At 40.8% G+C, this 23,951-nt stretch overlaps 1 protein-coding gene across 1 annotated transcript; it reads left to right on the top strand.

Annotated features, from left to right (window-relative positions):
* The first annotated feature begins 3,164 nt into the window (after positions 1-3,164).
* mmp2 (matrix metallopeptidase 2) lies at positions 3,165-16,830 on the top strand. The gene is given in 14 exon segments (XM_007889487.2): positions 3,165-3,373; positions 4,796-5,022; positions 6,421-6,569; positions 7,867-7,995; positions 8,678-8,851; positions 9,710-9,883; positions 10,485-10,634; positions 10,637-10,657; positions 11,574-11,729; positions 11,850-11,976; positions 12,845-12,981; positions 14,139-14,298; positions 15,079-15,188; positions 15,860-16,830. Coding segments are annotated over 14 exon segments (1,971 nt in total). The 5' UTR covers positions 3,165-3,220; the 3' UTR covers positions 15,964-16,830.
* Positions 16,831-23,951: the final 7,121 nt, after the last annotated feature.

Consider the following 23,951-nt stretch of genomic DNA (forward strand, 5'->3'; position numbering starts at 1 on the left):
GTCTCCCTTGTGATTTGTAGTGTTCCTGTCTTACAAATTCAGACATCACTTTTACTGTTATTGATTTTGGCAGGAGACCTACAAGTGAAGGTATTTTAAACGAAATACAGCCCATTAAATTTAAGTAAAAGGTGAAGATTTCTGAATTCGTACTTCTCAAAAAAATGTGATCAGAATTCGGATGTCTATTACTCTACAGTATTTTACTGAACATCTATACTTAAGTATCAAATTTCCCAAATGTTTAACTTAAAATGTATTCGCTGTTCTTCTGTTTTCATTTACTGTTCAATTCACCAGAGGAGACTGAAGAGGAGAGAAATGAACGGAGATAATCGGATTGCAGAATATGCCCCAAATCCTACCATTGTTGAAGTTAAAACCATGTTCCCCCACATACAGTTACCTCCAAATCTCTTACCTCATTCTGTTCTTTGTCTACAAGAACATTTGAGAAACAATTGTCAAAGTTTCACCCTATATCTCTGTGAAATTGGTAACTGAAGCACGACTCCAACCCATTCCATGTTACAAAGGAAGTGGGACAAAGCAATGTTTCCAATTATTACGCACAAGCACTCATTTACCAAAATAAGTGAGTTATCTACAACAGGTGTGGTTAATATAAATTTCAGATGTTTTCAGGTGTCTCAAATACTTTTCGAAATTAGACAAGCAGGGTGTGTCCCTCCAGGGATTCGATGTATAGATGGGACGTATGGAATTCTCAGCTTGGTTTGAATACTCTTAAGCATAGTGACGGGTTTCTGCACGCATTAAGACACTCGGCTGACCCAAAAAAACTCAAGACACTGGATCTTTGTGAGAAATCTTTGTGAGAAGTAGACTTCTTTATAAAGAAAGCAAAACTCGCTCAGTAATGCTGTCAGAAAAGTAAAATCGATTAAAAATGAACAGTGGGTTTACTGGGAAGGTTGAGTGGCTGAACAGCACTGTGTGATTGACCTGATCAGATGAGGTAGGACATATGAATTTTGAAGTAAATGAATTGTGTGGCCTTATCTGAGTGTATGACCAAGAAATAAAAATCCCATCAAAAGTTCTTAATCCCTTTGAGAGATAAAGCAAAACAAAAGTAGTTAAGGGGAATACCAACACAATAAAAAGTGCAACTTCATGAAAAATTAAATTTAACAATAACATTGATTTAATCCTTGCATTTGATAAGCGCCTTATCACATCGTTGAGACATCGTGGCCCAAAAGGGGGAGAAAAGCAAAACAAAAGAACCTCTCGCTCTCTTTTGCTAACCACCAAACTTATAGTCTTCACCTTTATATTGCACATGTCCTCTGTAATGAGTAACTGGTGCTAAACGTGTGTGTTAGAGGGATGGTTCACTCTGTGTTGCCACAGCAAACTGAGGTCAAGGGAAGGGAAGAGAGGATAAACTTTAGAAAAATGAGCTTATCAGCTGCTGTTCCTGATTTATATGAGATTCCACTTCTGCCAACTGGGTGTTGCTCAATTTTTTTTCAAAAAAACGTGTTTTTAATAAAAGTACAGACAAGTTTTTTTTTAAAAAGTGCAACTCGTTACACAAAACCTTTCCTGAAGGGGTCATTTGCCAAAGCCACAAATACTGTATACAATGCAATCAATAGTGACTCCACACAACCTACCTCAATGTTCCATCTTAATTTATTTTTTGTGTGTTGGGGGGGAGCTATCGTTATCTCTTGAAGGCAATACACGTTTCGACTAGAAGCAAACCTTGCTTCTGGCTTTTATCACCCTTCGAATCATGATTGATTATTGATTGATTGATTCATTGCCACAAGAAACGTGCACACACACACAAGCTTTCAGTCTATCAAAAAATGTGTGTGATGGGAGGAGTGATTCCTCCCTCCTTCTCTCTATTTCCCACCATCTCTCTCTCTCTCTCTCTGCATTGGTATTCACTGATCAATAACATTTGCGAGAGTAGTAACAGGGTGAACAGTGTCTGGGACGATAGCAGAATGATAACCAGCGCCTTCCTGCTTTGCAATAACAAGACACTGCTTTGCAATAACAACAGTGAATCACCAGACAGGGCTTTGAACAGCACATGACGGTTATGACAAACCTTTGCAAACTTTGCATTTATTTTACTTTTAAAACTGTGCACTGTTTTCGTGCCCATTTCTCCCTTTATGCTCTCGTCGTTGAATGAAATGGAAATGCAACCAGTGGGAATTCACAGCCACCCAATGCTCTCTGCCATATGGGATCAATTAGTTGAAAAACATTCAATTTTTTTTGTGTGTGTGTGTGTGTGTTACAGCGGATTCTCGTGACGATTCGCTTCTTTGGAACCTTTCAGTGTTCAGCATTCACTTTCCTCTCCAAAAACAACGATTAAAGCAAAGCCAGACTTAATATTGGCAACGTTAATATTGAGTTAACATTATTAATGTAATGTAAAGCATCAGCAGTTTAAGACAAACGTTAAAAGAGCAATTCCTTGACCCACCCACCAAAAAAAAAACAGCACATAACATGACAATAACTTTCCGAAACTTCTTTATTTTTTTTGCTGGATTTTTCGTACTTTGAAGAGAAAGTACAGCTGCAGGAATGAATTTTTTTTGAGAGGAGGAGGGGAGGGGGAGAGGTGGGGGAGCAGTTCTGGTTGATTTCAGTGCAGCAGAAAGTTGCAGAGGCAACAACTCGAATTGCAAAGCGCAGTGAGAGTGGGAACGATTGCACAGACTTTGCAAACAACCTATTTCCCCCCCCCCCCCCCCTTCCCCCCAAAAAAAAGTTTTTTTGGAGGCTTGTGCCCACTTGCCAGGGAATGCATTTCCTTCTTTGGGTTTTTTTCGACTTCCGCCAGTGCTTTTAGCCTTTTGCAGGAGAAGATTGATCGCGACTGCGCATCTGGAAGGAAAGTACAAAGGATTTTGCATCGACAGGAGCAAAGTTTAGCAAAAAAAAAAGAGCAAAGGCGTCTGCAAAATTCTCCTGTTGCAAAAGAGCCTCTTGCAAAAAAAAAAGAGCGCAGAAAAAAAAGTGTGTGGGGTGGGGGTGGAGGGAGAGGAATTAAAACAAATAATAGGATTGTTTGTGCAGTGCAGTTGGTGCACAACACCAAAGGGGAAAGTTTATTTATTTCCTCCCCTCCCCACCACCACCACCACCACCAGCATCACCATCACCACCAACCACCCCCCCCCCCAAAAAAAAAAGATAACAAGTTGTGATTTGGAAGAAAATGACCAGCAAAACAGTCGACTGTTTTTATCACTTGGTCTTAAAAGTTGCTTTGGTCCAGATCCTCACTGTCCAGCAGACCTCAGCTGCACCGACCCGCATCGTTGCCTTTCCAGGCGATAGCACCCCGAGGAGTGAGGAGGAACTTGCTGCTGTAAGTTTGGGGGAAAAACTGTGATGTTAAGCTTCTCTCTCTCTTTTTTTCGTAACCAGTTTCTTTGCAAATGGCGTTTTATGTGACTTGGCAGCATTTCCACCCCCCACCACCCCCCTACCCTCCTCCTGGGATCCAAGTGTGTTTTGGAACCAATGCTCACTTCTTTGCTCGATTTTGACAACGTGAAAGGGTGCAAAGTTTTCATTGAAGTTGGGGGGATCAGCACCTAAAGTGTGTTGCTTTGCTTTGCTTTGCTTGTTTGTTTGTTTGTTGGTTGGGTTGGTTGGTTGGTTTATCCAAAGCTCACCCTTTTATTTTGCGCCATCGAAACAACGAGCAAAAAAAATATCACGGTGGCGTTGTGTCAATTGTAGTTAGAAGTAATAATAATACTAAATAGTAATCCTTGCATTTGATACAGCGCTTTTCGCGTCGGGAGGACGTCCCAAAGCGCTTCACAGAACACACTGTAAAGTGAATTGACTGTGTATTTGTGGGCGAACGCGGCAGCCAATTGCGCACAGCAATGTCCCACAAACAGTCGTAGATTGAAAGTGATCAATTTTTATTATTGGTTTTGGAAGGATTATTATTAGGCGTGGAGCGAGAGGACAAATTAAAACTAATTGCAAAGGTGAACGATTACGTTTACTTTTAACTCTTTTTTATTAAAAAAAATGTTTGGCTCTGGAACTCTATTCCCCCAGTGCCTTCGCCTTGCTTTCTCCCTTTCCTCCTTCAAGGCCGGTCTCAAAACCTTTCTCTTTGACCGAGCCTTCAGCTCCCCTCTCGACTCTCTTCCCCCTCCTCGCTCCCTCCCTTCCCTCCCCTCACCCTGACCATTTCCCCCCTCCTCGCTCCCTCCCTTCCCTCCCCTCACCCTGACCATTTCCCCCCTGCTCGGGTCATGACCCAACTGTGCAGCGCCTTGGGACGTCCTCCTGACGTGAAAGGCGCTTTATAAATGGAATCTTGTTGTTGTTGTTGTTGTTTTAGTTGGTGTGAGACTTGTGGGTTTCAAAACATTTCGTTATTGGGACGATCTCACAGCTCCAAGTTCCAAGTCATTTACCCAGTCATTTTACGTTGAGTTTCAATGTCCTCTGTTCCAGTTGGTTAGCATTGCCCTGGGGATGTTGAAATTTTGCAAGCAAACAGGTCAGGTTTTATTTGCTGCACGAGTGTGTGTGTGGATGTGTGTGTGTGTGTGTATGGATGTGTGAGTCTGAACTGTTTCGAATGAACATTAATTACCACCTCTCTGGCCAAGAGAGAAAATCCTTGGATGCAAACCAAGAGAGAGAGAAAAAAAAACTTGTGTCACAACTTCTCTCTCAACTTCTTTACATGCACGCCAAATTCTTTATTTTCCTTTTTTTTCCCACCCCCCACACACACACCCAATAAAACCCAATACAGATTTACCTGAACAAGTACTATGGCTGCCCTGAAACACAGTGTGACCTGGCGACTCTGTCAGCCACCCTGAAAAAGATGCAGAAGTTCTTCGGAATCCCGCAAACTGGGAAGTTGGACAGTGAGACTGTGGATCTGATGAAACAGCCCCGCTGTGGGGTTCCTGACTTGGCCAATTACAACTTCTTCCCCCGAAAACCCAAGTGGGAGAATAATGCTGTGACTTACAGGTAGGCGAGTCACCTGCAATGCAATAATATAGTAATATAATTATAATAATATAATAATAATAATCCTTGCACTTGATATATGATATATATGATTATTATATATATATATATATGGCAGGGGATTCAAACTCAATGCCATTTTTATTCACCGGTTGGAACTGTCATTGAAAATGCACCCATTGCATCCGTTTATGCCAACCACCTTGGATTCGGGGGAAGATTTTTTTTAACTGCGCTATGAGTGCTGTCAGCTTTTCGTGGTTGCGGTGAAATGTGCGTAAGTCTGATGCGTGGAGATTGTATAATCGCCTCCTAAGTCATACGTCTGCCCATGTGTCGTTCAAGAGTTTATATTCTATGCGAGGTTGACATAATTCATACTTTGCACGAGTCATATTAAAAGAATGGTCCCTGCTGACACGACTTATGTCGCCGGCCTTCCCGGCACCTCCCTTCACAAGCTGCAGGTCATTCAGAACTCTGCAGCTCGTGTACTGTCCCGCACCAGGCTTCGCGACCACATCACTCCCACCCTCGCTCGCCTCCACTGGCTCCCCATCCCCCAGAGGATCGAATTCAAGATCCTCATCCTCACCTACAAGGCCATTCACTGCCTTGCTCCCTCCTATCTCTCTGACCTACTATCCCCCTACCTACCTGCCAGTACCCTCCGTTCCTCTGGCTCCGGTCTGCTCCACATCGCCCGCCCTAACCGCCCTACCATCGGTGGCCGGGCCTTCAGCCTCTCAGCCCCGAGGCTCTGGAACTCCATCCCCCAGTGCCTTCGCCTTGCTTCCTCCCTTTCCTCCTTCAAGGCCAGTCTCGAGACTTTCTCTTCGACCGTGCCTTCAGCTCCCCTCTCGACTCTCTACCCCCTCCTCGCTCCCTCCCTTCCCTCCCCTCACCCTGACCATTTTCCCCCTGCTCGGATCCCAACCCAACTGTCCAGCGCCTTGGGACGTCCTCCCGACGTGAAAGGTGCTCCATAAATAAAATGGTGTTGTTGTTGTATGTGAAGTTTATTGTATACCGTTTTGCCCAGAATGTATACAGTCCATTTACAGTATATTCTAAAGCGCCTTGAGACGTCTCAAAAGATATGATAAGGCGCTATATCAAATCCAAGGATTATTATTATTACCATTACTTGAATTATAGCTCAAAAGATATTTTTCTAAGACCATGGGGCTGCAGAACTTACCAATGAAAATAAATCAGTGGTTCTCCAATTTTATGGATGAAGGAGCAGCTTCTGGCTTCCAGTCAACAATGAAGTCGGTTGCTCAAGATTTAATAATGTAGTTAGTTTAGGTTTGTCTGTTTTTTCTCTTTGTTACTGTCCTGCCCTGAAAATCAACAATGGCTTTAAGATGATCCCCTGCCTGTTTTTGCCCCTAGGATTTTGGGATATACTCACGACCTGGACTCCGAGACTGTGGATGATGCCTTTGCTCGTGCTTTTGGGGTGTGGAGTAGCGTTACACCATTGAAATTTACGAGGCTCTTTGATGGAGAGGCAGATATCATGATCAACTTTGGACGCCTGGGTACCTGATGTTTTTTCCCCCACATCATTAAACATTGGATAATTAAAACAACAACAACTTGCATATATATATTTAAATGTATATATATATATATATATAAGCACCCCTTATGCAGGGTAGCATCCCAGAGTGTTTATTAATGCTTATTGAGGTTTTGGCAATGTTGTTTCAACAGGAACAACCTTACAGTTGGTTGAGAACCCCACTTGGGACCAAATTCTGATTGATCAGTCTACTCAGCCCTTCAGCGTTTGAAGAGCAATAAAGTGAAAGAGATCGGGGAAGAGGTGGGGAGCTAAATTGGATCACCCTGGGGATGAATTGGCTCTGAGAAGGCAGGCAGTAATTCAAAATTGGTCAGATTCAGATTTGGAAGAGTAGACATGTCTTTAAGCCAAACCCCTGACAAGTAGGACGGACAAGAACGGTTCTAAATTACTTATTTTAATATAATAGTAATAGTTTTCAGAAAACTATTAAAACTTCAAAATACTTGGCAAACCTTACTCTTGACCTGGATCCTTACTTACTGACAAAACGGCCTGTGACTGATTGTAGCTTTTCTCTCCCTGGGTCTCTTTACGTTACAGTTAAAGTGTACAGTTTGCATCAATTTCCCATGATCTTCGTAGCAAATTGCTGTACATTGACTGGGAGAAGTTCAGATGAAGGATCCAGGTATCCAATTCCAGGAAGTGGGGGAAGGCTATCTCAGAGACATAGCTTTACACCTCTTGCACTTTTTCTCAGATGATATATCACCTCAGTCAAGCAACAACCATTGTAAAGTGAACTTTTAAATTTTAAAAGTCCTATCCAGTCCAAGAGATTGCCCTTACATTTTTCAGTGTTAGAAATGAATCACTTCTCTCGGCTATTTAGTAATGTTAAAAATTTACTGGCATTTAGTACTGATTGGTGGAACTCTGTACATGCCCCAACCATGAATGTGCAAAGCTCCTTTTCACTTACACTGAGTCCAGGGAGGTTTGCTTTGCTCTGCATAAATATTTAGTACTAACAGAAAACATACATTAAAAATAGCAAATAAGCACCTCAAAAGCACTAATGTATTATTTTTAAGCAGAATCCTAATGTGTACTGGTGTTCAGTTTATTTTTGGAAAACAATCCATTTTTGATTTGTACCAATACAGTTTCAACAAATTGATTTCTGATTGGGATAGTTAGCAAACAACAAAGTCAAATAGTTTTGATGTGGGACAACGTTTGTAAAAGTTATGCATTTGTCTTTCAACTATGTGATATGTCTTGGATTAAATTCAATATATTTCCAGAACATGGAGATGGATATCCATTTGATGGGAAGGATGGACTGCTAGCACATGCATTTGCCCCAGGGAAGGGCATCGGAGGTGATTCTCATTTTGATGATGATGAGTTCTGGACACTGGGTGAAGGACAAGGTATGCAATCATCGGATTCTGGATCATGATCTCAAGTTTCGTATTCATGTTTGATTGGAATCCAGTCATAAAAGTAACCTTTTTCAACAAATAAGGCATTTGCTAGTAATCACGATTCAACGACCCAAACGCCTTCACAATTTTTCTATGCTATAAGAAAGTGAGAAACAAAGTACATTTTTATCATGCCATAGTGCCTGAAAACTTCTCGAATATGATTTCCAGGTAATTATGGTCAAGTGTTTTTATAAATTAACATGGCAAACATTTGCACCAGTAAATTCTCACAAACTGGCAGTGATATTACCCTGTTATTACAAACCCATTGCAGTAAAAATGGTAAAATCCCCCCCGTCCCCCCAAATACGCTCTATTTTTTAAATTTAATTTCCGTGCTGTTGTAGAACATTGGACTTAAATCATGAATAATCAATTACTTTTCTGGGCCTTTGTCTGTGCAGAAATCATTACAACAGCTAGATGCATATCTAATTCATTGCAAATGTATTGATACTTTCCAGTATTAAAATAGTTAACAATTAGTTATCATGGAAAGTTAACACTTTAGAATAACAAAGTTATTCTACATAAGTTATTCTACATAAGATTTGAGTGTAATTAACTGTACTTTACCCACTGACTTGTAATTGAATAAACCTTTTGAAATCCTTGTATTTTGCAGTGATTAAGGCAAGGTTTGGGAATGCGGATGGTGAATTTTGCAAATTTCCATTTTTCTTTAATGGGAAGGAGTTCACAACCTGCACAACTGAAGGTCGTGATGATGGATTCTTTTGGTGTTCCACAACATACAATTTTGATGTTGATTCAAAATATGGATTTTGCCCCCATGAATGTAAGTTTCACATGTTTTCCCTCCTCTCCTGAAACTTGTCCCTGCTAATCTCGTACTGGAGGTTTTTCTTCATGTGTGAACCCTGACAGAATTTATTCAGATGCTATGGAGATATCCTATCTGAAATGAATCCAGGTCTCATCCAGCACGCTTTCCAGCAAACATCACTGAATGGCCATCCAGAGTGGAAACTCTGACTACTTTTACTGCTTACTTATCAAAGACGTAATGAAACCAATTGTAGCATACTGTTAACATTCCAGCTGTGATCAACTAACTTCCAGGGACAAAACTTGGAACCTTCTTGGCATTTTCTGGGAATAGCTAGTTTTATGCTTTCTTTGCAATAATCTGGATTTTTGTTTCTACAATTAGGATAAGTTACAACCTACTTTTAGCTGAAAACTACTATTTTATCAACAGGAAAAAAATCCTTTGACAGAGCTGTCTCATTTTTGCTACCGTTGTACATTTTAGCAATTTGACTTGGGCACAAAACAATTTGTTCCAGATTGTAGCTCCAGTTTTATATGAATCTGCAGAGCGCTGAGATTCCTTTTGAGCTCCACTAATCTTTAACCAACAATTAGCATTGACGATGACCTAAAGTTTGGCTCATTCACTCAACAGCTGCAGCTGAATGTTGTTCAATCTGAATCTTCAAAAACAGAATGTTCCTACACCAAATCGAAATAAGTAGCAAATCGTGAATATATTTCCTCACTTTTGTATGGTCGCAGTTGCTGTTGTATTAGCAGAAGTAAAGAGTGATTCATTCATCTTATAACATTGGTTATTTACCTTGAAAATTAAACATATAAGCATACAAGAAAATATAAAACACTTTCTTCCTTATAGCACTCTTTACGATGGGAGGAAACGCAGACGGAGCACCATGCAAGTTCCCTTTTACATTTGAAAGCAACCAATACGAGAGTTGCACAACAGATGGGAGATCAGATGGCTATCGATGGTGTGGCACAACCAGTAACTATGATGCAGATACAAAGTATGGTTTCTGTCCAGAGCAAGGTACTGACATGTTATGTACCAAGCATTAAATATAGGGTGGGTTGCGTAAAGTGTGCAAAAGTCTTCTTCTATTCATTGAACCTGTTGATTCTTGAATATACCTGGGGAGTAATTTGAATATACCTGGGGAGATTTACGGCATCGGAATTTGCCAAATTCTTAAATATAGCCTGAATTTTGAAGCCAATTTTCTGTTAGTTCTTAAGTCCTGCATAAAATTGACTTCAAAGTTGAGACTGAATTTAACACTTCTCTGACGCAGAATGTGCTCAAATGAATATGGTAAAGATAGCTGTTTTACTTCCAATTAATAGTTTTCCCTCCGGTTTTACCTGCTTCTTAACCAATATCATTGTTCACCTGGAGAAGGGACCACCAACAACTTATATTAATATAGCACCCTACATGCGGTGTAGCGTCTCAGCGCGCTTAGGCTCACAAGTATTTTGAAGATTAGTAAATGATAGTTTAAAGCAAAGATACCAAGATCTATGTCAATAACACTAAGTTTTAGCTTTAATTCTTTTCATTACAGTGACGAGTTTTGAAATGACTTGGATCCAATGACTGGTTACATAACTAATTTCTGCTTCCTTTTCAGCCATGTCAACAATTGGAGGAAATTCCAATGGCCTTCCTTGTTTCTTTCCTTTCACCTTCCTTGGTGACCCGTATCAATCCTGCACCACTAGTGGCCGCAATGATGGCAGGCTGTGGTGCTCCACGACTGGAAACTATGATGAAGATAGTAAATGGGGATTCTGCCCGATCAGGGTAAGTTGTAGAATGAAGGAGAATCGTACACAAGGGAAGGAATGGCAGAGTACTTTCAAAGGAAACTTTTACCCCATAAATTTCACTTTACATTCTTTTCTATGGCAGGGGAAATAACATTTTCAGAAATCTCTTCAAGACTTTGTATTGATACCCCTGGTTACAAGAGAGCAAGGGGGCTAGGGCTATTATTAGAACATGGAAATCTTTGCTGAAAGACGTTATTGTGTTTTGAGATCATGATATTTAAAAGGGAATGCGCTAAATATTTGAAGAGGGACAGTACAAAAGTGTGCAAGGCAAGAATGCAAAATTGTAATGAGAGTAGTCAACTCCCATTAGAAGAGCTAGCACCAGAATAGGGTAAATGGTCCACCTATTGTACAATTTCTACAATTCCAATGGGTGCTACTTGGGTGACTTAATAATTGATCCATCAGGCACTGTTTTACATTTGCATTTTTGCCAGTTCTGCATGACAGCCTCTGTATCCACCACAAATTAAAATGTTCAGTAGCCTACCATACTACATTGAAGTGACCCACAAAGCTTCAAGACATGCTCTGCCATGCCACAAGTGACACAACATCTGCAAGAGTGAGAGAGCTTTTTGGCCTTTGTATATTCCTTGGGCAGCTTATAGGTTATCTGTTGCTGTGAAAAACGAGAACCCCCAGCTCGTCAAGCAGGAAGAAAAAAAACGGGCCATTTTAGTGCATCTATTGTGACACTTAATTCGCGCATTTAGTGAGTAATGGAAAATGCCCGAGACCTGAAATGGTTAGGTGTCTGTGACAGTTATATCCAGGAACGGATTGTCCCATGATTGTATTAAAGGTAGTGTAAATGGTTGATGTGGTTCCTTCTAGACATGATGGGAAAAGTGCAGTCTGATTATACATCTGGTTTCTTATAGGTTACAGTCTTTTCCTTGTTGCTGCCCACGAGTTTGGCCATGCACTGGGCTTGGAGCATTCCCAGGACCCAGGAGCTCTGATGGCCCCCATTTACACCTACAGCAAACACTTCAGACTCCCGCAGGATGATATTCTTGGAATTCAGGAACTTTACGGTACAGTAAATCAGATTGGATTATTAACTCTGTAAGCCTCGCGTTTGGTTTTGTATTTTTATAATTCCTGCAGTAAGTCTTTCATTCCTGTCAACTGATCACCATTTGCATCCTCTTCAGGAATACCAACCGATAGACCCTTGCCACCAACACAAGGTCCTGTCACTCCTACCGACATTTGTAAGGAAGATATTGTCTTTGACTCTGTGGCACAAATCAGAGGGGAAATTTTCTTCTTTAAAAATCGGTAAGAACTCGTGGACCATGGCTATATTTTCCTTTTAATTTGTAAGAGGCATGTCTTCCCTCACTTTTAACTCTCCAGTGAATCAGAGATTTAACCTTAAGCGTCACTGGACTTGAAAATAGATCAAAAAATAATTTGGAAAAAAATTAAATGATAATAGTTGATCAATGATAAAACATAGAAGTTAAAGTGCGGCATGTAAAAACAACGGAATTTTAACCCCACCACACACTGATGCAATTTAACCTCACCTTAAGTTTATTTTACTATTGATATAGGGGCTTATCACATCATTGAGATGTCTCAAAGCGCTTCATATAATATATTGTTAAACGGATTGACTGTGTATTTTGTGGGTGAAACGCAGCAGTCAATTGCGCACAGCAGTGTTCCACAAACAGTTGTGGATTATTATCAAACTAATATTAATTTTACCTACATTAGAAGTTGTATATTTATAAAGTGTTCTCAGTGATCAGATCTGTTCAATTTTTTTAAAAAAAGAACTCTCTTCATTTCTACATAAATTCTTGTCACAGAATTGGTTAACTTTCGCAGTCCTTCCAGCACAAGCAATTAACTCCATTTAAATCCGCTTGGTACAGTCTTACAGTCATGTTATTTTTCCACTTGGCACAGAGATGAAATGTTGCCTTTGCATGTACTTTAATTGAATTTGCAGATACATCAGGACTCTTTGATTTTTGTAAATCGTAATTTTTAATATTTTTAAAACAACTTCCTGTTCCAAAGGCAGAGACTTATACATTTATACTGCTGGCATACACCTCACTCACAATGATAAAAAACAGATGTGCTGATGAATCAGACCATTGTAATTTCCCTCAAACTTGTGATGCTGTTTTAGATTCTTGTGGAGGACGACAGCCACTTACACCCAACCCACAGGACCTATGCTTGTTGCTGTTTACTGGAGTGATCTGCCTGAAACATTTGATGCTGCCTATCAGGAGCCTGTAGATGAGAAGGCTGTCTTCTTTGCAGGTATTCATTTCAATAGGACCATAGAAACGCTGTTTCGAGCTTTCATTCATTCATAAGCATCTTCCGCAAAACAAGTTGTTGCAGATAGCACTAAATGTTTGGTACACACTAAATTGTATCTGAATATGTATGAGCCGAACACACTAAAAACATTTGCTTCATTACACAACTAAGAGGGTTTTTTTTAGAGTTGGTTGTGATTATTAGTTTTCTAAAATCTTATGAAAAATAATGCAATCGTTCCAAAGCACGAATGTTATAAAACACCAAGAACACAGTACAAATCCTTCGTGCTATCCTGCAGGCGGAGTGAATGGAATAGGTTAAAGGAAATTTCAAGCACAAATATTTTCCACATTTGGGTTTTCACTCTTGCTAGGTCACATGTGGAAACAATAATGACTAAGTATATTAAATATGAGAAGAAATAACAAACTGTTTTTGTATAAAGTAGCAATCTGGGAATCAAGTACAGATCGCCATCCCCCAGCGACTTTAAAGGAGCCCATTCCTCAGCTTTTATTTTTTAACTACAACCGATAACAAGATGAAATGTAACTTAATAGAGGTTTCGTCCCTTGAAACGTCCTCCCAACGTGAAAGGCGATTATATAAATGAAATAAAAGTAATAATCATTACATGTGAGATGTTGGGAAGGCTCCTAAAAGCGCTGCACAGATTTATTTTAAAGTGAAGTAACTGTGTATTTTCTAGCAGCTAATTTGGCCACAGTGTTCCACAAACAGTCATTGGTTATTAAGTGAATGATCAACTTTATTTGGGGGGTTGTCAGCCAGGATATCAGGAAAAACCTCCTTCTCTTTTTAAATTGTGCCATGGGATCTTTAATGTTCACCTAAGCACACACAAGAGACTTCATTTGAAGGACGAATCCTCCAGCACTGCAATGCTCTCCCAGCATTGCAATGGAGTGTCAACCAAGACTTGTGAGCAAAGTCCTGACGTGGAACTCGAACCCACAGCATTCCGACTCAGAGTCGAGAGCACTACAAATGGTGCACTACCAGGCTGACAAATGTTGTTGTTGGTATTTGCTAATACATTTCATGTTTTAATATATATCATTCAGACACTAGTTTTAAGCATCACTCAGTGATTGTATTGTCCTGGTAAATGTTGGTCTTTTTTTCTTCAGGTGATCAATACTGGGTGTATAGAGCTGTTGATCTAGAGAGCGGTTACCCCAAAAAGCTCTCTGCACTTGGGCTCCCAGCTGACTTGCCACGTGTTGATGCAGCATTTAACTGGAAGAAAAACAAAAAGACTTACATCTTTGCTGGTGACAAGTTTTGGAGGTAGGCTGAATTGCACTATGTCAATAAAGTTAATTTATAGGTGGCCATGATATTAAGTGCCAGCTTTTGTAGGTAAAAGAATTGAAGTGATTAAACTTTACATTGTTTTCCAAGGATGTCGTGCATCATTATACTGGTATTAGCCATGTAATTTACAGAAAGTACTGTAGGTAGTATCCCTTAGTTGTATAATGGTTAGGTTGGTAAAAGCTGCAGTGTTAAACTGAGCCATAAAGACCAGGAAAGATCGAGTTTTAACCCCCCACACTAGGCTGAATTAACTGATCTCAGCCAGGGTAGTAATATTACTAATAATCCTTGTATTTCATATTGCACCTTTCACATCAGGAGGTTTAGCACTTTTTTTTCAAAGTGCATCATAGGATTGTACTGTAAAGTGTAGTGAATGTATTTTGCAACGCAGCAGCCAATTTGTTAACAGCAAAGACCACAAACAGCAGTAAGGTGCTGCTAATGGCTAAGAAGGGGATCCCACTCTTTATAGCTGTGTAAGTAACCTGCCTTGTTGAAATTACATGCGTGAATATTGGATGAGTAAAGTTCAGGCTTGGCTATGATGCTCCCCATAGGCACGGAGAATCTGCTGCCCATTGTGAAGAATAGTCACTTGGGCAAACCACGAGTAGGTGCCTATGTAACTCGGCCTCCAGCATGTCAGCACCTTCAGGAGTGAAAGGAGGAGAACATTTAAATTGGAGAAATAATTCACGTTATTTATTACAGTGAAGTTACTTGAATTATATCTTGCAACTTTTGCAGATATAATGAAATAAAGAAGAAAATGGATCCCGGATTCCCTAAGTTAATTGCAGATTCCTGGAATGGTATCCCGGACAACCTAAATGCCACTCTTGAGTCCTTTGGAGATGGTGAGTGAAATTTCCTTAAAATAAATGTTATCTCCACTGCATCTAGAAGACTTAACATAATAGGTTAACAAGTCAAGAACCGAGCCCGTTTCTCCCCTTGGTATGGCGTGATCTGATTTAAAAGAACATGTTTGTAAGTTTATCTTNAAAAAAATACTAATTAGTATATTTGGCACAAAATTGCAATATTAGCTTAAAAATTCTTAAGGTGGATCAGTATGCTATTCTATGGACTCAGGAGAAGGCAAGTTCTAGTACAGTAACTTCCCCATCAATGCAAGCTGTTCTGAGTCTCAACTGAGTCTATTGAGAAGAGATGAGATACTGCCCCCAATGGAATAAATTGGGAAGGCTCAGGCTTGTTTGTAAGGTTCCCTCTGGTACATAGACATCCTATGGCACTCTTATGCACTTGCTGACCAGCTCAGAGTGGCAGAGATTGAGGGTTAGATAGATGTAGATTGTAGATGCTCATTGGGCAGAAGAGTGCGATGTGGTACGAGGATCTTAGACAAAGTAAATTATTTGGTATAATCAAGTTACAGGATGCGTATCTCAAAGGTTTTGCGGGTTCGGTAAAGTTAAGAAGAAAATTCTAAATTTTCATCAACACGTTTGGAAAATGTATGACCATTTGCACATTAATCTGGATTGTTGTTGCCTTTGTACAGGACATAGCTACTTTTTCAAGGATTGGTACTATCTCAAAATGGAAGATGAAAGCTTGAAGATTGTTAAAGTAGGGAGTGTCAAAACTGACTGGCTCGGTTGTTAAGTTATACACGTTATGTATAATTGATCTTTTTCTTTCCCTCCAAATATCACACTGTAACTTATTGTTTAAAAGGGCAATTTTCGCATATGTCTTATTGTCGAAGTTCGAGCTTGCAATCTTAAACCATCCCAGAAAACAACAGTATTATACCCAGCTTTGCAAGCTTAACTGATAGTTTTAAGTCAGTGTTTTCATTATTGTGTGAGAACTACGGTAAAAGTGCTAAAGGCACAGGATGCCTGCAGTATTGATTTTGTGTCGCATGATGAAACCAGGTTGAAAAAAACTGTTATTTAATAACTGAAAATGCTTTCTTCAGCAGTATAATTCTGATTATCAAAGACAATATTCATTATAAATATCTTCAAATATTTTTTTCTCTCTCTAAAGAAAATTGCAGGAAATGCTTTAAGCAAATTTCTGCAAATCAAAATTGTGTTAGTGAAACATAATACAGTAACAGCAGTACAGTAACAAGGCAAGGGAAGAGTCAGCCAACTACCTAAAGCAGAGCATAAGTGCTTTTCTCAAAGGCATAAGATGGATACCAGCCGTGGACTATAATATTACTTTACAACAGTTCTTGGTCATTTTGCTTATATACAAATCGCATCAGCTGCTGATGTACTTTCCGAACAATGAATCTTTGTATTTCTACTGTTTTCTATTCTGTAAAGTTTTTTTTTAAATAATTTACTCAAAGGAGATTCGGTAGTGTTGAAATCTGATTATGAAATTGGCAATGCATATGAAATTCTTGTATTTCAATTTCTTGTTTTTTTTATAGTGTTCAAGCAAGCTGCAACGAGATTGTGGTATTTTGGCAATTATTTGCAATTTTGATACGCAATAAAGTTGTCTTTAAAAGTTGGGAGTCCGGTTCATTATTATTAATCAATTTGTGACGTTGAAGAACAAAACATCCTGGTAGCTTGATGGGCTTTTGACCAGATGTTCTGGTGTACAAATCCCCATGGGTTTTTTCGGCATTCAGACTTTGAAGGATGATAAAGTGAGCAGAGCATCAGGTTTAGAAAATAATTCCTCTTTGAGGGGTAGATAAGCAGTGTGGAATTGACCCAGAGGAGATGCACCTGGTAAAAATCAGGCACATCAGTATTAATGCAAAGCATCGGTGGTTGATCAACCTGTCTGGCTTTCAAATGAGACTTGGAGGTGTAGACATGCCCTGAGCTCTGTGGGACAAAGTGTTAAGAGCAGGGTGGATAAATATTGGGATCACTGTTATTGATCAAGCAAACCATTTTAAGACCATAGAGAAACCTGAAGGAATCCACTCCATTGAAATTGTTGGTTGTAAAAGTTTAAGATCTATTGAAAGGTTAACTTTGGTCAAAGTGTATCAAGCTGACTAACTAAAGGAATTGGGATGCCTGGTGGCACAATGGCTCGGAATTGATCAGATACGATGAAATCCTGGAAGGTGGAGGGACCGAAGGGAAGGTCTAAAATGGTGCGTCTATCCAGGATAAAGAAATCTTATCAGCAATTTTGAATCCACATGTTAGAGCTGAGCTGCCAATGTAACAAAGAAATAACGCACTGCATTGTTGGAAGTGCCGTGAGATATTAAACCAGGGTCCCCACAACTGATCAGCTAGGCATTAAGGATCCCATGGCACTATTCAAAAAGCGAATGGAATTTCTCCCAGTGACTTTGGTGAACAATGTTAAATACAATTGAGTTGTTTCTGGGACATTGCTGTGAGCAACTTAGCTGTTTTCCTATGAAAGACACAGTAGTTACATGTTACAGTAAAACCTGTAGAAACACCTTGAGACAGCTCAACAATGTGATTTCACACTGAAGGATTATGATTGGATTGTGACGGTAGACACTCTTATCTTCATATGAATTACAAACTACTCTGCATTTACAAACATTCATCCCTTGTCTTGGTAATCATATCTGTACTACAGTCAACAAATGGTAAAATGGGATAAAAATCTGGAAGAGTGGAAACTGTAGAATGACATACATGTCACTGTTGGAGTATAGAGAAAGCAAGTCTCCTGTGTGTGTGGCCTCACTGTACAGACAGAATTGGCCTTGGTTGTGATAGCCCCATAGTAGAATGGACACCCACTGCATAGGCTCAAACAAGAAGAGTTTCATGGAGAACTGGACGAGTTCTTGTTCACTGGCACAAATCAGTATCTTCAGGAGGAGAGAGAATTGGAGGCCACAAAAAGGTAGGAGAACAGATTACCCTATCGTTTAGTAAACATAGCCACAGATAATGAGCAGACAAGCGATATTCATATTGGCCAACTGAGGCAGTTTCAATGTTTCCTCAAAAACTGAAATAAAGTTCTTGTGAAAATCATAGTGTTGAGCTTCAGTGTTGTGATACAGAGCAACGTGTATCCCAATGGGTCAAACTTGGGTCAAAATGATAAATTTTTGAGTTTTGGATAGCTAATAAACAACTTTGAGAAGTAGTTTTGCCAAAAAAAGCAATTCATAGCACAGACCCTGCAAATTGATTTAGTTTCTGCTTAAGTCTTCCACTAAAATGACCCATTAAAGTTCTTCTGTTGTCCTTTGGTCCATCTTTAAGGCTTTTAATGTTAGAGGAACAGTTCTATGCACAGAGCTCTTTACATATAAATAGTTTCTGCTGCTGGAAGCAATTTCAGTTCAACATAAATGGGGCATTAGATCATATCAGGAACACAAGAGGTGCTCCAAGTGAACCTCAATTTCTTAGATTAAAAGATTTTTATGGTTACACTAACAGCTGAGTTGGATGGGTTTTGTTAGTGCTTTTAGTGTCATAATAAGAAAGGGAAGTCACATTGACAGACTGGGGATTTACACCCGCTGCCCACTAACACTAGCAAAATAATAATAATAATCCTTGCATTTGATTTAGCGCCTTATCACGACTTTGAGACATCTCAAAGCACTTAACGGAATATACTGTAAAATAGAGTGACTGGGCGAAACCCGGCAGCCAATTGCACACAGCAGTGTCCCACAAACAGTCGTGGATTGAGTGGCCAAATTATTATTATAGGCGCAGAAAAAAGGTGCTAGTTTGAATAAACAGTGCGTGTTAAATTATTATTTAAAGAAGCGTCAAAAATGCTACACATACAACAAGGAGTGACTCATAGAGAATCAGTGACAATAGTGACCCCTGTAGTTTAGCCAGATGTGTGTCATGAGCACCAGTGGGAACTCTACCGTATGTGATCAATTTCTGATGGACTCCTGTTATGTTACGAATGGCCACATATTAGACCCCATTGCGAGTCTGATCTTTACTTACACTGACATATGATGCATGCTTTGCCTGCGCCATTTTTAATTTATATTACAATGCAATATATTTGCATAATCTGCATATTAAAATTGCATGTTAATGGGTGCCCATCACACTTTGGTGCCTGAGCTTTCAATGTGAAGCTGGCAGGAATGCAATAACAGGGCTGATAGTTTATAAGCATACAGGGAAATAGTCAGGCATGCATTCCATGACTCATTTCGTCTTCGTCTGTGCTTATGAATTTGTTGATGTTCATCATCAGTAGATTACATTATTAACTGCATCACATCTGGTATAATGGAAAATGATTTATCAAATAACTCTTGTAGTGCAAGTCAGTGTTTACTCTATTTTGTTACTTTCCTTGCCAGTAATGAATTGCAGTTTTAAATTCCATTTGCTGATAGACCGATACATTGCATCTGAACCAAAATATGTTTCCACAAATAGTCTGATTCCAGTGGGAGTACACATCAAAGCTATGGCTGTTAATCGGTTATCAGTCCTCAAGGCAAAGGGACAACTTCCTAAGTTAGCAGGCACAAAGAAACATAAAATGCCAACTATTCTTCCTATTATCTCAGATAGAATATGATGTTCGAAGTATTGCTAAGACAGATGTTAACAACAGATAGTTCTCCATGGAGACATCCATAACATTTTCTAACAATGAATTCAGTGGCAGAGTTGCACTCTAAGAGGAACTTAAATGTAATGAATGCATTTAGCTCCATCTACTGGCTTTCTTTCGTCAGTGTCCTTTGTGCCTTCAGGTTGTGAAATAAAAGAAAAATCTATTTAGAAGAAGGTTAATCTGAGTTAAAGCAGATATATCTATTTTTCAAAACCTGAAAATCAAGCCAAGTATTTAAAGTTTGTATAATAGTTTGATGTTCTATCAACAATAGCCTCCTGAGCACAAAGACTTTTTCGTTTCTAAGACTGGTAAAAAAAATTATAACACCGAAGGAAGAACAGCAACAACAATGTGCACTTATATAGGGCCCTTCATATAATGGAACATGGAGTTTGGGAATGCCTTCCAGGGACAGGATTGTTTGCTAAGCAAAGGAGAGTGGAGAGATGACCCTAAGCTCATTCAATTTGACTACTGTAAACTGTAACTATTCCTCTTCCTCCAAAAGCAGATCGCTTTACAAGAGTAATAATCCTATCCTGCCCCACCCCCAAAGATATGTGGTCACTCACTGCATGACTGTTTGTGAACCATTACTGTGCGCAATCTGCTTTACAATATATTCTGTGAAGTGCTTTGAAACATTTCAACAACAACAAAATTACATTGTATATCATGTCGGGAGAACGTCCAAAAGGTGCTGAACAATCAGTGTTTCGGACCCGAGCTGGGTGGAGAGGGTGGAGAGCAAGGGGAAAGGAGGGTGACCACCCAACCCACCTCCATCTCTTACTAGCTCTGGAAAAAAATTTCCCCCATCTGCCACTCCTCCGCCTTCGAGTCATCTGAACTTCTCCCCCTCTGGGCTTCCTCCTGCAATGACCTATCCTCCTCGGTCACTCTTCGCCACAGCTCCATCTCCACCACTCTCGATGCCCTTGCTCCCCTCACTTCCCAAACCATCTCCTACTCACAAAAGTCACCATGGTACACCAGCCACCTCCGCTCACTTAAAGCACAGGTGCATGCCGCTGGACGCATCTGGCTCAATTCCAACTTAACAGTCCATCGGTAGATCTGGCTGGACCTGATCAAATCCCTCCCCTCTGCTAAATCGGCATTCTACTCCAAGACAATCTTGGAGGCCAAGGACACCCCAGGCTCTTCTTCTCCATCAACAATCGGTTCCTCAGCCCACCCTCACTCCTCACCCATCCTCACATCCAATGCTAACTGCGATGTTGGATTTCCTCGAATCCAAAGTCAATGGGATCTGCTCAGCTGCCTCTGCCCTACCATCTACTACCCCTTCCACATCTCCCCCTCACACCTAGCCCCTACCCATTCCTTCCCTCCACACCTTCAAACTTGTCTCCCACTCCTCTCTCACCACCACTATAACCTGCATGAAACCGGCCACCTGCTCCCTTGAACCCATCCCTAACCCTCTCCTTACCTCCCAGCTCCACCTCCTTGCCTCTCCACTCACAGACATCATAAACCGCTCCCTATCCACTGTACTGTTCTCACCCTGTTAAAAACAGCCATCATCACTCCCAACCTTACAAAACCCTCCCTGGACCCATTCCTGCACTCAAACTGCTGCCCCATCTCCAACCTACATTTCCTTTCCAAGGTCCTGGAATGAGTCATTGCTTCCCAGCTTTGTACCTTCCTCTCCCGCCAGTTCCTTCACAACTCCCTCCAATTGGGTTTCTGTGCCACCCACAGCATAGAAAAAGCCCTGGTCAAAGTGACAAATGACATTCTGTCCATCTGCGACCAGGGCTCCCTCTGCCTCCTCATCCTCGTTGACCTCTTTGCTGCCTTCGACACCATTGATCACTCTACCCTCATCCACCGCCTCTCCTCTCACCTCAACCTTCATGGTTCTGTGGTTGAATGGTTCAGATCATACCTCTCATGCCGTCTCCACTTCATCTCCACAAACGGTTTCTCCTCTAGCCCCCGCACCATCTTGTGCAGCTTTCCTCAGGGCTCTGTCCTTGGTTCCCTCCTCTTCAATATCTATATGCTCTCGCTTGGTGACATCATCCGCAGACATGATGTCAACTTCCATATGTATGCGGACGACACCCAACTGTACCTCTCTGCCTCCACCCTTGACTCCAGGACCACTGCTGTCCTGACATCAAGTTCTGGATGAGAGCTAATTTTCTTCAGTTGAACGACATGAAGAGGCCTTCCTGATTGGCTCCCGTCAACTTCACACCTTAGGCACTGACAGCAACGCCATCCATGGATGCATACTCCACCTTATTAAGCCAGTCTGGAAACTTGGGGACTTGTTTGGCCCTTTACTATCCTTTCTACTGCACATCCGTGCCCTGACCCGCTCTGCCTTCCTCCAACTCCGCAACATCGCCTGGCTCCACCACTGTCTTGCACCGCAGACTGCTGAAACCCTCATACATTCATTCACAACATCAAGGCTTGACTATGCAAACTCCTTGCTTGTTGGCTTCCCCAACTCCTCCCTCCATAGGTTGCAGATCATCCAGAACTCTGCAGCCCGAGTCCTCTCCCGGACCAGGCCCCGTGACCTTATCACCCCCATCCTCGACCGACTCCACTGACATCACACAGAGGATACAGTTCAAGATCCTGCTCCTCACCTTCAAAGCCTTTTGTGCCCTCGCTCCTCCTACCTCTATGACCTCCTAACCCACTACCATCCTGCCCCTCCACTCAGTGGGCTCTGGCCTGCTTCACATCTCCTGCCTCGCCTGACCCACTCTTGGAAAACGGGTTTTCTGTCACTCTGCCCCACATCCTCTGAAACTCCATCCATCAGTCCCTGCGCCTCGCCCCCTCCCTTGCCTCCTTCAAGACCCATCTCAAGACCTTCCTCTTCGACCACCCTCCTTCCTCTCCGCCCGCCACCCTCCCCAATCCCGACCCCCCGCTTGGGTCCAAAACATTGACTGTCCAGCACCTTGGGACATCCCCCCAACATGAAAGGCACTATACAAATGTAATTTTGTTGTGTTGTTGTTGACCGAAGGCACGGATGAATTGGAGAGTCTTGAGACGGGTCTTGAAGGACAAGATCAACAATGTGAATCAGGGGCTATAACAAATGCAAGGATTATTATTATTATTTATTTTGTGTTCAATTTACTAGTCGCCCTTTCACATGTGCCTGACATGTTCCTTTCTACATGCACCTCAGCAAAAGGAAATCAACAGTTCCCATGTATTGCTTAAAGAACGAATTAAATAAAAGCATTTAATGGAAACAGAAGAGTTAAACTGGGGTATCATAAAGTTGAATTCAATATTCCTCCTTTATTTTAGGCCTTGCACACACAGTCTTTCGGTGCAGAGGCCTAAATTTGTACTGTTAGCGGGAGCTCTTATAAAAATAAATGCAGCATAATGGAAAAAATAACCTTGAAATGCAAACAAACACAAGTTCAATACGAGAAATATCTGCAGTCCGTAGCCAAATCCAGGACTATGTTCATTTTGCTATCTAACTTAGATGACTACATATGGTAGCTTAAAATAGGATGTAAGAAAAGACAATGTGGTTTCCTGTACAGATTTCCTCAATGGGGATTGGTGTGGTTGCTGCAAAGAGGCTATCTCTCTGGTTAATGAGTTGCAGACAGGTTTTGCAGCTAGAGAATAGATATGAAAAATGTATTCTGTAATCCTTTTGGAAAGACTTTCCTTGGCGACAGAGCAATTCAACTCATTTATTAAAGAAAACAGGGGCCTGAGTGCCATAAAGGTTTTGCACAATAAATATCAAAATAACTAGACATGTACAGAACCAAGGAAAGTATTTTGTGTTCCAATTTAGATAATGTGTGGTCGTGCAATAGAATAGTAATAATAATAATCCTTCCACTTGATGTCATGTCTTTCGCTTTGAGAGGACATCTCAAAGCTCTTCGCAGGATTTACTTTAATGTGCAGTGACTGTGTATTTTTAGGCAAACGTGGCAGCCAGTTTGCACACAGCACAGCAAACTCTCACAAACAGTTATGAAGTGAATGATTTATTTTATCTAGGAGATTGGGAGATTCCA

Source organism: Callorhinchus milii, unplaced genomic scaffold, assembly GCF_018977255.1.
Source record: "Callorhinchus milii isolate IMCB2004 unplaced genomic scaffold, IMCB_Cmil_1.0 Scaffold14, whole genome shotgun sequence".
Classification (NCBI taxonomy): Eukaryota; Metazoa; Chordata; class Chondrichthyes; order Chimaeriformes; family Callorhinchidae; genus Callorhinchus; species Callorhinchus milii.